At 46.7% G+C, this 14,223-nt stretch overlaps 1 protein-coding gene across 8 annotated transcripts in view; it reads left to right on the top strand.

Annotated features, from left to right (window-relative positions):
- The first annotated feature begins 25 nt into the window (after nt 1–25).
- The window catches only part of LIMCH1 (LIM and calponin homology domains 1), a 322,655-nt gene continuing 308,457 nt past the window's right edge, over nt 26–14,223 (top strand). For all 8 annotated transcript variants that reach the window (XM_029946571.1, XM_029946550.1, XM_029946564.1 and 5 more), the window contains exon 1: nt 26–197. In XM_029946571.1, the coding sequence (XP_029802431.1) occupies nt 102–197 (96 nt within the window). In that variant the 5' untranslated portion in view covers nt 26–101. The remainder of the gene's footprint in view (nt 198–14,223) is intronic.

Genomic DNA, 14,223 nt, shown 5'->3' with positions numbered 1-14,223 from the left:
GGGCGGGAAGGGGCGGGGAGCGCGCTCCTGCGGCGGCAGCGGTGGCGGCGGCCGTCCTCATCCCAGCGGCCCAGCGCTCGAGTGCACGCGGGGCTTCGCAAATGGCTTGTCCCGCCCTGGGTCTGGAAGCTCTTCAGCCTCTGCAGCCGGAGCCGCCCCCCGAGCCCGCTTTCTCCGAGGCGCAGAAGTGGATCGAGGTAGGTGCCCGGGACCGGCGGGAGGCCTTGCAGGGGCGTCCGAAGCCACCGACCCGCATACACGGACGACAGGTCCAGCCTCGCCTCTCCCCCCTCCCCTCCACTTTCTTTTGCCAGCTTGCTCCGGGTTCCCCGCCCGGGGCCTCGGGCGGGCTGTAATGCCTGGCACGGGTCTCGGGCGAGGGTGGGCGCGAAATAGGGTTGCTGCGGTGTAGCTGTGCGCGTGGAGAGCAGGAATCGGGCTCCCGCGCCTCCATCCCTCCTGCCTGCCAGCCGCACAAATCTCAGCTCCCGCCGCTTCCACGCGGGGCCAAAGGAAGCTCTGTGCCCGCAGAGGCGCCGCAAAGGCGCAGGAAGCGCGAGACCCAGAGGGCTGCGGACGCCGCATTTCAGGGGTCCTGCTCCCCATCCTACCTTCTGCCTCTTGACCCCCCTCTCAGCTACTCCCAAGAGGAGTCGGCAGCGTCTGCACGGAAGCGCGTACCCACCGGAGCTTCTGGCTCTATTCCTGGCAGTGGGTCAGGTGTGAGCCTGGCATAGCGCGCAGGGCCGGGAGCCTGCAAGACCCACCTGCGAGCGCGCCATCCGCATAGACACTGCCCAGCCATTGGCAGCTCCCACTCCATACCGGAGGCGGCAGGGCGGGCTCCCAGGGGCCGGGTAGCCGGCCCCGCTGCATATTTCACTTCTTAAATGACTCGGTGACAGGCCAGGGAAATCACTGGAGCTCTCGGCTCAGTCCAGGAAGCGCTCGCTGGGCGATCCTGATTCTCGATGTCTATCTGTAGATGCAGCTTGGTGGCCCTGCGCTCCCGAAATGACGTGTCTGCCGGGCATCAGGACGATTAGAGGGCACGAGGGGGGAAAGGTGACCCGCTGTGCCGTGCACCGGACCTCTGTTTCGCTGGTCCCCCTTTCTGAAGACTTAGCGGAAAGCAAATTTGACCCTTTTTCCCAGTGACAGGCAGCCCTCCGTGTCGATAGGAAGAAAGGTACCGCTAAGTCATTGGCCCAGCAATGGTGAAGTCTGTTAGTACCCAGGTTGTCAATTAGTGACATCCCTGTGGCACAACAGCTCTCAAGCTGCTGCTGGGGTAACAGCGCGACGATGGTACAAATTTGAACCTGCGGAGACCGCCCTCACTGAAGGCTGCCCTAGTGCTCCGGCAAGGGGCCTCCACTTTGCAGGTTAATCTGCTGCAAGCGGGATTGTTAGGCAGAGTTCAGAAACATCTGTTTAAAAACAGGGTTAAAGAAACAGAAGAATAAACTTGAGGCTCATTTGATAAAAGCCCCAATCATCGTTCTCCTAGTTTGATGGCTCAGGACCAGATGAGAAAAAAGACGTGGGCTTGTAAATTTTGATAGTGGCTGGAAGTGCTTGGGGTGTGAGGTACTCTCTCGGCTGCCCACTCGGGCTCACAGGACACACAGGAGACATATTTGTATTCTCTGGGATAGTTGGAGAACTGTATTTTTCATGTTCTTGAACTTTCGAATTCTCAGGCGAGATTTGGGGTGTGGAGAGTAGATGAAGGGATGGTATCAGGGCAAAGCAGTCTTGCACTTCTTGAAGGCAAGTGGGTTATCCTAAATATCCTTAATAGTAACATTGATGTAGTCTACTTAAAAAATGTGTTCTAGAATAAATTACATGCAGGCAAGTGCACCAACCTTAACTGCACATCTCCACGAATGTTGTCATGTGTGTGCATACACAATTGTGTCCCCCACCTAGGTCAAGACATAAACCATCTCCTTCAGCCTAGAGGACCACCGTCTGTTTTTAAGGGGTGGTAGACTGTAGTCGAAATATATGCAGTGCAGGATATCAGCTTTTGTCCTGGTTCCAATGTTTTTTAAAAAGGGCTTCCTTAGGAGAGCGGAGCCCCATTAGACCCTGTGGATGGTGCGGCATCCTTCGTCCTACCTCTCCAGTATTCCAGTTCTAGGATGCGAAGACCGAGGGGCGTGCGTGGCCTTAGGACGAGGCAGCCTGCGCGCTGTGCTCTGCGCGTGCATTATTGAAGCGGCCTATCTCCTTTCAGTTGCGGAGTTGGGTTTCTGGGAAAGGAGAGCTGCCCCTCCCAGGCTGTATAAAAAGGTATTTGCTCCGGGGAGAGATAGTGACCTCCCCCTTTCCTTCCCGGAGGTTCCCCTTGAAATGTAAATGCCGCGTCTGCAGACCAGGGGAACCCGGGAGCCGTAACAGGTGGTTTTGCGCGCAGTTGCCCTGCGAACAAAGATTCCTCGGCTAATATAGCAATAATGTAGTACTCAGAGCGAGCCGAATTCCTGGGTGGATTGTTATCTCGAGACCATTGCATCTCCTTTAGGGGCCCCATTGTCTTCAGCAACATCCTCATTGGTAGGGCTTTGTTTTTCACTTTTGTTCCGATGGTGATTAAATTTCCCACAGCGCCCCCCCCCCCCCCCCCCCCCCCCCCCCGCCTTGAGTAGTCAGGAATTTGGCCCTTTCAGAAAAATGTTCCCTTGGGTGCAGCAGGTTAATAAACAAACTTTGCAGCTCGTCTCTCCTCCTCAGTCCTTGGTCTTCCTTGAGTCATGGGTTGGCGAGAAAAGGCTCATTCTTAATAGAGGCTTGAGGAGCAAGCTCCATGAGGTCACTTGTTAGTGAGGAATTTCTCAGCCTTTGGCCTTGGCTCTTGGAGGGCCCTGTTACTGGCAGGAAACAGTGGCCTGGGAACTGGTGCTCCCACCTCAGCCCACCCCCAGCTTCTGCCTTCGCTGGCAAAGGTGAAAGCCCTGATAGAGGTCACAGACCATGTGGGAACAGCCCAGTAAGGCAGTGCTTTTTTAATTTTAATTTTAATTTTTTTCTAGCTACATGTCTTCATATGGGTTTAGGGCACTCCTAAAGGAAGCAGCAAACTTCCAGTATCAATTGTGGTTACCAGCAGGCAGGAGCCTAACTTCCTTCCACATTCCTTTTCTAGAAGCCCTTCCTAAACAAAAGGGCAGTAAGGACAGCCCTGGGATGAAGAGGTCAGCTGTCAGAGCGGGGAGCCTGGGTTTGAATCCTGAGTCTCTTGCCTTCTAGCTGTGTGACCTTGGTCAGGCTGCATTTCCTCTCCTTTTGGTTCTAAATCTTTTCTTTGAAAGCTACCGCTAGCTGTTCACAAGGACAAAAATAAATATATTGTCGAAAGCATCTGTGAAATAGGGGCACTAATAATAGCTTAGCTATCTCTAGTGTGAGCGTGTGAGAATTAGATAAGCTAATAGTTTTAAAATGCTTAGAATTGTGCCCAGTATTTGGGAAGGGCTGTATGCCTAGTGGTTAGTATTATCTACGTTATTAACACTACTGGTGCCATTCTGACCACCATTCCTCCTACTAGTACCGCGACCAGCATCCCTACTCTCACGATTAACACTCCTGTTGTTGCTATTACTGTTGTTTCCCTACAGCTGTTTTGAAAGAATATCTTCAGGACCCTAAGTTTCTTACTGTAAAAATATAATTCAAATACCTACTCATCTCACACCATTATCTTACCTTATTAGCTCCAAATACCTGGCCTGGAACTTAAGTAGGTGCTATGCTAACTTATGTTAAAAGAGATTTAGTGCTCGGAGCAAAACCAGTAGTACCTACTCATAAAACGATCCTGGTAGTCCATTAAGGCTTAGAAAATCACTCCTCAGTATTATGTTGAATATTTAAGTTTAATGCGGAATCTTTGTTCCTAAACTCTAGGCAGAATGCTCAATGCCTGTCCTCTCGTAGATGATCGCATAGTAAGTCGTTGGACAAATAGTGGCCGGATGAATATCCATCTCAAATATAGCATGCTTCGTTCACTATAGTGGTAGCTGCTCCTGCTAGGAAAAAGAATTCCCGCCCCCCTGTTTCTTTTCCTTTCTTTCTTTCCTTTTTTCTTTCGCCCCTGATGGCATTTACTGAGTTACAAGAATTTGTCAGCAGATAGATGATTCTAATTTTTTTCAGTAACCAAGCCCCCTCCTTGCTTCTCTGCCCACAACAATATTTATCCGTTCTAATCTGTAGGTCTTCTCTGCAGTGCCAAACACTTTCTAGAGAAACAGATGTCCCTTCAACTTGGTTTCAGTTAGGATTTGGAACAGGTTGACAGGCCGTTGAGGAGGAGTTGGCAATTTCAATCCAACTCAGCCTTGCTTCTCAACTTGAGAAGTCTCTGGACCCCTTTAGCTTTAATCACGGCATGCCTCTGGGGCTTGGTGCTGAATATAATCTTATTTGTGACCTAATCCATATTTCACGTGAGTGGGAACTAGAGCCGGGAGGGATCTCTGTTCATCACTTTGGGTCATTTCCCCTGTTTGCATAGAATTGTTTTCTTATTCAACTGGGATCTGATTTGGAAGCTTAAAAGCACTGAGGATACCTTAGCTCTCCAAGACTGAAAGATGTTGTATTGTTTGGCAGTGGGGAGAATTTATGAGTCGCCTTTAAGAGAATCTAGCATTGAGCGGCCAGTAATATATGACATTTGCAATGTAATGACAGGCAAACAAGTGCCATAAGTTATATAGTTGTTCACATTCTCCACCTCTGCAGGGACCCCGTGAGTCTTACATCTTCTTACCCCAACGGAAGATGTAACTCTGCATAGGCTTCTCCAGCATTGCCTGGAGACCTGAAGAAGAGGAAGAAAACCTTTGAGGCTAGATCCAGAAAGGAGTAGGGGTCTGAATGGTTATGTAAATTAGAGCGGGCAGTGTCTTTCTCACGCGGACATTTAAATAATCTGGCCTGTTTGTATGCTGGGGCTGCTATGACACAGCACTGTCACGTGGTAGGAGAACAGCGAGGTCCCACAGATTTGGGGCCAGGGGCAGTGGAATCGGAGGTAGTGTGGGCACTTCTTGCCCCAGCATCTCCCCGGAAACTGAGTTTCCATCAGGGGAGCTCCAAACGCAAGCCTGAGCTCTGGTCACCAGGAAGGGGTAGGGTGGGACGTGTGTTCCCGGCAACTGGCTCTCTTGGCCCCTTGCTCTCCGCTGATGGGGACAATGGAGCCATGATGCAGACATCTGGCCGTGATTCTGTGAGTGGCAGTCCGTGCTAGGTGGGGCCAGGCAGCTCCTGGAAATCAGCCTGCCAGCTTCTCCTTTTGCTTTGAACCATTCTGAAATTTAAGAGTGTTACAGTTAGGAGTAGCATGGTAATGATGATGGTGGTAATGAAGCTGATGCTCATAATGAAAAAAGCTGATACTTTCTGAGTGCTTACTATGTGCTAGGCACTGGGCTAAAAATCTAGGTCTGCACGAAGCTCTTAGAAATAAGTACTATTACTATCCCCATTTACAGAAGAGAAAATTGAGGCTCAGAGATTCGGTATCTTGCCCAAACTTAAAAGTAAGTGGCATAATTGGGACTTAAAGCACCATTTCTGAACTTTTATGACTGTATATATCTTTAGATTCCCCAAATATATAGTTGAAGAAATTAGGGCTTTCAGGAATCAGAAAACCTGTCCAGAGTCACCTAGTCAGTAAGAGCCTATTAGAGTCAAGATTCAAACCCAGGCTGTCTGACTTCGCAACCCTTGTTGTCTGATCCTTATGTTGCTTCCCACATCAGGACCGGTTTGAACAACTCCTGTAAGGAATGAGCATCCTGTTCCTCCGACAGCAGAGGTCTCGTGTTCCCCCGCCCCCTTCCCCGGCAGGTGCAGGCAGATTGTGGATTTCGGAAGCCGTGGATCCCTAGGCCACTCCCCGTGGCTGGTCTCTTTCAGCTGCAGGACCAAGGGCAGACAACCTCAGTAACATGGTGGGGCGCAGGAGACCAAGGAGGTGTGCTGTCGAGGCTCTCGGGCAAGGAGAATCAGGCTCCTCACCTTTGCCTGCTGCCTTTAGACCTCACGTAGCTAACGCAGGCTTTGGGGTTGTTTGTGGTTCGGAATTGCCAGAGTCTGGTTTCTGTCTCCTGTTGTCGCTGCCACAGCCCACAGTCACTCCCTTGAACTTTCTGAGGGCAGGTGGCCAACAGGTGGGTGAGTAGTTCTTAATTTTTTTAAAGCTTGCTGATTCATTATCCTATGCTTTTTAAATGAAGACAGATACTAGAATATTATGTTTATGACCTTAGGGACGCTGGCTCTCTCATTAACAGTTTTCTCCCCAATGCCTGTTGCACAGTGGGAATGAATAAATGCATGGTCTGCGTGTGCTTTTCACATTATCTAATGGAAAAGGTGCGTAATTCCATGCTTTACATTCCCCAGAGAGTTTGCACCAATACCGGTGTGGCCTGTCTTATTTTCCAAGTGTGGGTGCGGATCGATCGATGTCTTTTCTCCGCGCTGATGTGTTTAAGCACCATTGGCGCATCCGTCCGAGGCCTTTAGCACAGCTCCTTCTCCTTCACCGGAGAGTGCTCCCATCTGGCCAAGATCACACCTGGGAACAACTCTGTTGTTGAGTTCAGCCAAGAAGCAGGTCCTTCCGAGAGAGGAGTTGGCAGCCTCTCACTGAGGCATCCCTGTCCCGTCCCGAAGAACCAGAGGGTCCAAACAAAGCAGCTCTGTGACTTCTGGGATTCTCGGCTTGTACTTGGCATCCCTGTCGCCTACCTTCCGGTCTCACCTTAATCCTTCTGGCCTTTGTTTTTGTGGGTGACGACTGAGTCAGTTAACACTGGTTGATCTTTGACTAAACTACTCTCGCTGGAGCTAGATTTTCTTTTTAAGGCCAGTTTACTCTTCTGCAGTTCAAAAGAATGTGCAGAACAATTTGATAATATTTCCCCTCATTTTTTCCTAAGGATGTGTGTGTGTTTACATTTGAAGCCAAAGAAAGGTCCCAGATATGATCTTTTTGGGGCGGAGGGGTGGGTGGGGAAAAAGGAGGATTTCAGTGAAGTCAGATGAGGAAAGGAAAGAATAATAGAAGTTTGTTGTTAAGTGATTGGGAAATATAAAAATAGCCTAAGCTGGAGGGTGACTAGATGATACAGGGAAAAAATAGTTCTTAATGAGTGACAAAATATTGAAAAGACTTCTGCCTGGACACGCGGAGATGTTACATTTCTCTGCAAGGAAAAATGATGTCACGGCGTTCAGTGCTGCTGTGCTGGAATCCCATGTGTGGGGCATTGAACACAACACTCCCAGGAAGATGTCCTCGTGCAGCTAACCCTGACAGATGGCCGTTGTATTTCAGGGGATTATCTTTGGTGTAAGGGAAAACTGAGGGGACAGAGTCATAGAACACGGACTTAAGGAATGTCTTGGTGGGTACCTTTTCCCACTAAACTTATATTATCCGCAAAACTGCATCTTATATCTATTGTGGGACCTTAAGAGCAAAATAATGGTTAGACTGAGAAAGCGCCATGTTTCCACTGCTCTGCATTCTGCCCGCGAGTTAACTGTGGAGCAGCTAATGCGGGATGTCGCTTGGCCACCTGGTCAACCATAGAATTTAGAGCCATACCCCACCCAGCTATCCCTAAATAGCCCATTAGAAGGCTATGTAAGAATAGACCTGCACTTGTTCTTTTTTTTTTTTTTTAAGTAAATGTCAAGGGCAAGGGCTTGTGGCATTTTTATTTCCATGACCCAATACTGTTATAAAAAATCCTGTCTTATTTTTCTTACCAAGGGATTGAAATTTTATTTATTGTGCTAGGCACACATCTGTCTTTTCCTTCCCTAAGAGACATTTAAAAAAGAATGATAAGCAAACAGTAATCTTATTCCAGTAGGAAACTGATGTCTAGGATAGGCTCAGCCAAATGGTTTAAAATATGAAAATAATGCAGTAATTATTTGGGACACTTGGCTATCCCTCATTGGTAAGTTCACTTCAGTGTAAACACTAAAAGTAAGCATTAATGATGAAAATAAACAAGAGTGTGTAAACGTGTTTTAAGCGAATTAAAAAATTTGTTTCCTGGAAAGTGGTTACTAAGCCCCAATAATGTGCCAGGCATAGTGCTAACACCCAGGGTCAGGTTGTGCACAACGTACACCAACTTCCCATCCACGTGAAATGCACAGTGTAGTGTGTGTATGTGTGTATGTGTGGGAGCTTAAACGGCAAATACACAATTGCAAATTGCAATAGTACTATGAAGACCAAAAATGGGGGCTGAAGAGAAAAGTATTTGAGGCAGAGAAGGACTCCGTGAAAGTAATATTTAAGTGAAGACCATTGAAGGGTGCTGAACAGGGTAACTAGATACTGATTTATTGGGACAGGGGCTCTCATGCTTTTACTGTGATTATGCTTTGGAAAAAGGTAGAATAGAAATGCTGTTAAAGTTCTCCAGATGTATCGAAGGTGCGTGTATGTGGAGGGGAGGGCGCAGGAAAGGGAGCAGAGTCAGAAGTTCTTGAATGTTCTTGTCCTGCACTCAGAGTACGTTTGCATGATGATCCACTGCACCCCAGGCACTGAAAAACCAAGAACTCTTCTAAGAGAAATAGCAGAGAGGATCTGGGGATTTCTTTTTTCAGCCTGGACTCAGGGATTAAAATTTTCTTATAGAAAATCAGGACTATAGAAGCCGTACTTCACTCTGTGGTAAGAAGAGGCTTGCAGGAAACCTGCCTGCCTTTCAGTGAGTGAGCTGAGTGATTTTGTGTGAGAATTTGGGTGATGACCTACAGATGTCCTGTAATTTGGGAACTTGCCCCAGTCTCCTCTAAAAGAAGGGAATTTGGAAACTAAAAAAGTTATGTGCCATTTGGGAACCCCAAAAATGGTAAACTCTGGAGGTCTGTGACTTTGGTTTCTTTTAACCAATCATCTCTAGACCCCCCGCTCTCCGCTGCCCCCAGCCGCCACGGCTCAATATGGCTGCCAGAGACTCATCATCACATCATCTTTCCAGAAAGTGGGATGGAAGAATGGAAAATGAAGGGTACATCTTTCCCTTATAAGATGCCTTCTAGAAAATTCCTCCTGATACTTCTGCTTATATTTTATAGCCCAGTTATTCAGTACCACGGCCACTCCTGATGACAGGGGAGGCTGCAGTGTCCTCAGGTCATACTCTGGGTTCTATTCCTCAGCAGAAAGGGGAGAATGGCTGTTGAGGCAGGAGGACCCTGGGATGTCCTTTCTTCACTTCTCCAGGGACAGTTCCTTTCCAGACAGAGCTTAAATATATCTGCCTCTGAAAAAGACTCCCTGATTCCTCTAAGCTCATTAATCCTTCCTTCTCTGCGCAAATCTGGCATTTGTATCCACCTCTGTGAGAAATGTTCTCATGTAGCATTGTAACAAATGTGTGGCCTGCCTCCTTCGATAACCCCCAGAGCTCTTGTGGCCAGGGACTGGGTCACTGTCCCCGGTCCCCCTCAGTCTGCTCCCCACTGGGGCCCCGTGGCCACATTACCCACGGCCTGAAAAGTTTCTCAGGGAGCCTGTGCCCAGCTACAATTGCCTGATTGGCACTTGGACTCGGTGGTGGCAGAGAAAATAGACTCTGTTGCTGCCCTGACAGGAAGCAAAGTTTTTTGTTTTTTTTTTAAGGCTGATTAAAAAAAGCAGTTTACCCAGTGGTTGCCTGGAGACAGTCAGTGATTGGACACTTGGAAAGTGATTTCACTGTTGGCTCTTGGGCAGGTGATATCAGTTGAAGGAATGACTTTGGAGGCCAACTTTCCCCTCAGGTTGGATTGGACTGATGTGGAGCTCAGGGTTCCTGTCTGCAGGGTTGGAGAGCAAACATCTCTGTTTTTTAAATAACTATCCCCGCTGGCATTCTGGCCGGGGCCTCTCACCTCCTCCTCTCTCACCTCAAAGCAATCAGTCAGCCTCCTTTCTCTTACCTGTCGTGGGGGTCCAGATAATTCCCACCTTTCAGCATGAAGGAAAGATCAGAATACTACTTATAGGATATTGGAAAAAAAAAAGCACTTAGGAATTTTTATTATAGTGGCAACCTGTATGAGTTCTTATTGGATAGATATTTTTAAAAGGAGAATATCTCATAAAAACTAATGGCCAGTAGCTGGTGGTAATAAATGACCACGGCTATGACTGTCAATGGTCATGACCCAATGGAAACCCTGAGAAACAGCATCCTCTCTGCCTTTCCTGCAGAAAATTTACAAAGGACCTTTTGGAGCTGAATGTCATCGGCCAGCAGATGTGGTTGCCGCCTGTTTCCGCAGAGACCTTGTGAGATGTCATAAATAGGAGGGTGGGTGACAAGTGGAGCCTGATTCATCATGTTGCAAAAGTTGACAGAATGTGATAACATAAAGTGACAAAGTGCCAAGTAAAACGAGTCATAGTTAACATGTTTCTAGCCACTTATGTGGCAGTGCTAGTCTGGGCCCTTGCTTGAGTTAATGGGATTATACTATATATACACACATAACATTATATATTATAATAATTATAATATATGCACAGCACACCTAGCCTGGTACACAGGTGCTCCTCAGGTTAGCACCATTTTATGCCCATTTTACAGAGGAGAAAACTGGAATAGAGTTAACTCATTTGCCTGGTGTCGAATGACTATTAAGGGGTGGAGTCAGAGTTTGTACCCACGCAGTCCCATTCCAGAGCTTGCACTTGGGCTACTGACTGCTGTGCTCCAGAAGTAAAAGCAAAACTTCTGAAAGTTGCGATCCCAGCTAACTCTCTAAACAAGCAGGTGACCGGCCCCTCCCACGCTCCCTCCTTTCCCCTGAACAGCTGTTTATTGAGCATCTTCTTTGTGCATGGTGCTGTTAGTTGCTAGGAAACAGTTTTGTCAGTGCTAGTAATTTGCAGTGTTCTTACTACCTTTGTCAGTGTTCTGGTCACAGAATTGAATGGGAGTTGAGCCTTCTGCCCGAACTCTATATTTCTCATAAGCCTTGTTATTTTGTAGTGTGTGATTTTGCAGAATATGAGGTTATTGGTTATTTGCCTTACTTTGGGACATTATTCAGGGATGTGCCTTAATTTGGGACATTATTCACATTTTCAGGGATGTGTGTATTGTTTTGCAGTAGAAACATTTGGATCTTAATGTTTTATACAGACTTACTATCACTCACAAGCTCATAGGTACAGGAGTAATCTGGGAATGTGGGATCTTGGGTCATAAGGAGACTTTTTTAGGAACTTCAGATTTCCTATCCACGTCACAAGACTTTGGACACTCAGCAGTATGTGGGGCAACTGTGCTTCTTGCCCTTGTGCCCCCGGGAAAGGTGCACCCCGAGCACAGAGTTCCACGTGGGATACATGTTCAGAAAGGCAAGAGCAGGTTGTGTGGATTGGGGAGGCTGGGACCACTCTGGGTCTTGGGCAGGCCTCTGAGGAAGTGCCGTGTAGGCTGAGACCCAGAGGATGAGCCGCAGCTGGCCAGGCAAAAGGAACAGAATGTGTGAACGTGCCCAAGGAAGAAGGTAGCGAAAGGGCTGCTCAGCCCTCAGGCAGAAGCTAAGGGTTCTCAGTGCTGCCTGGCCCAAGTATGGAGGCCTCAGATGGCTCTCTCTTGGAGGTCATATCTTCTTCAAACTCCCAAAAATTACCACAGTCCATGACAAACGATTTTGAGGGCTTGGAACCTGCCTGGCCCGGGTCTCAGCATTTTACTTCTCACCCATCCTGTGAGCTAGGTTCCAACTCTTTTTAATTCCCACTTTATAGAGACACACGTGAAGTCACACAATCGTTATGGTGGAGCTGACCTTGAGGCCCAGGCAGCCTGGCTGGTAACCAGTGTGCTATGGGGTGTGACGCAGGCACTCATCAAGGGTGTCCTTGAGGGATCGTGGGGAGGGGAGCCGAGAGAGGCATGTGGGGTGGAGTGGGGGATGCCTAAGGATGCCGGAGGCCAGTGCTGTCTGTAAACATGCTTTTGGTATTTTTGAAGAAACCTCCCAAAATGAATCTCATCACCCACTACAGTGCTTAATAGTTGCTGCCACCTGGAAAGGAGAAAGATCTTATCCAAAGGAGGCTCCAGGCATGTTCCCAACTCCACATTCTAATGCATATGGGGACTGTCAGCCCCCAGTGGCCTGGTGGACCCTGTTGTTCTGATATGGTAGGTCACTGACTTTTAATTACCATTAAGAGTTGTGAATTGTATGATGTTAAAACATTTTTTTTATCCAGTCATGTTTCATAATTTTTCGTGTGTGTGTGTGTGTGTGTGTGTGTGTGTTTTAGTTAGTATTCTGATGGTTGCAACCAACAGAAATCCAACCCAAACTGACTTCAGAAAAGAAGATGGTTCACTGTCTCATTGGCATCCTCTCCAGGCTGTAGGTCCCTACTTCAGAACAAGCTGACTCAGCAGCAGAGTGTTATCAGTAAGGTCAAGGATTCTCTCAGCCTTTCCCTGAGCTGTGTGTGCACAATGGGGCTTTATGCTCAGGATTCACACAGTGCATCCACACCTGTCCTACACTATCCCGGAAAGTCTAGGCTTTTCCTGTTTAGGGCTGGCTGGAAGACCAATTCCAGTCCTCATATTCTCTTAATGCCCTCCAGGCAAAGGAAGGGGACCCCTCCCTCTTCTGTGATCACCAGGGGAATAGATGAGTTGATTAGCTTAAGCCAAACAGGGTCCAGCCTGGTCCATCTCCAACAGAGTTTCCGGCTACTGCCCAATAGCAAAGTGCTAAATTCCCTAAAGTCTGGGGAAGTAGATACCAACATTTTCATTAAAATGTGAGAGTATATAGGAATGCATACACAGGGGTGGTAAGACTATAGAGAAAAGCAAGGAAGTAATTTTTTTTAAAATAAAAACTCAGAACAGTGGCTACTTCTTGGAAGTGAGCATGAGGTTATAATTTAATACTGGTTAAAAAAGGCAGTAGGAGATTGTTTTATTCCCATTTTTGTAAGACTAGGAAAGGGTCAGTTTTAAAGATGTCATTGAATAGCAAGTGCTCAACCAGCACATAACTGGTTTTCCTAGAAAGAATCAGGTTGATTTTGAAGTGTTGATTAAAAAGTAATATAACCTGGGACACCTCAGAGGCTCAGTTGGTTAAGTTGGTTAAGTGACCAACTTCGGCTCAGGTCATGATCTCACTGGTCATGAGTTCGAGCCTCTGTGCTGACAGCTCAGAGCTTGGAGCCTGCTTCAAATTCTGTGTCTCCCTCTCTCTCTGCCCCATCCTGCTCGCACCCTCTCTCTCTCTCTCTCTTTCTCTTTAAAAAATGAATAAACATTAAAAAAATAAAAGCAATAAAAATAATATAACCCATACAACTCAATAGCAAAACCTCCAAAGAATCCAATTAAAATTTTCAGAATGAGCTAGCTTCAAGAAAAGCAAGCAGTGAGTAGTGCTTAAGAAAAATTGATTCAGTATCTAATGGATAGTTGATACCTGTCACAACACAGCATTTTATATACTGTTAAGTGAAACTGCAATACAATCTAAGTTTATTTTGGGAGTGTTTGCTGTATTATTGGATTTAATGAAATGTTTAGAGGTGCAGTAGGCATGACTTTGAGTAGATAATGAAAGAAAATGCAAAATGCTAATTGATTCATGATGTGGTTTCATCTTAGCTTGGGCAAACCATGCAGTATTTAATATATAGTAGCAGAATATTTACTATTGAAGCTTGAAAAGATGTGAGTTCTTTGTGTTCAATCTTTCATTTATGCATGTGAGAGGGTTTTCTTTTTTAATATTTTTACATCGTAGTACTTGTTTTCCTTGTTGGGGGTGTTTGCTTATTTAATACATTCCGTCAAGAACAGAAATTACATGCTGTTTTTTTTTCCCATAGGAAGTGTGTCTTGGGTTTTTCTCTTATTATTTTCTTTACTTTTTTTTTCCCTCTTCTTTTTTTGGTGGTGGGGGTGGTTATGTTTAAATGAAGTTGCTTTTACAACACCAAAGACTTAATCATCCATTTCCAACCACGGTTGATAACGCATGTTGTGTCATTGAAATTTGCTGCCACTAGAATTTAAATGTTCTCATCCATTTGCATGTACCTCAAGTATATTGTAGTATAGAGGTGGAATTTAAGGAAAGGTATTAAGCAGGCTGTGTTGTAGCTTATGAACAAGTAATAAATTGTATCAT

Source organism: Suricata suricatta, chromosome 1, assembly GCF_006229205.1.
Source record: "Suricata suricatta isolate VVHF042 chromosome 1, meerkat_22Aug2017_6uvM2_HiC, whole genome shotgun sequence".
NCBI classification, from domain to species: Eukaryota; Metazoa; Chordata; class Mammalia; order Carnivora; family Herpestidae; genus Suricata; species Suricata suricatta.
The sequence above is the reverse complement of the archived record's forward strand: the minus strand, read 5'-3'. Positions and strand labels throughout refer to the sequence as shown.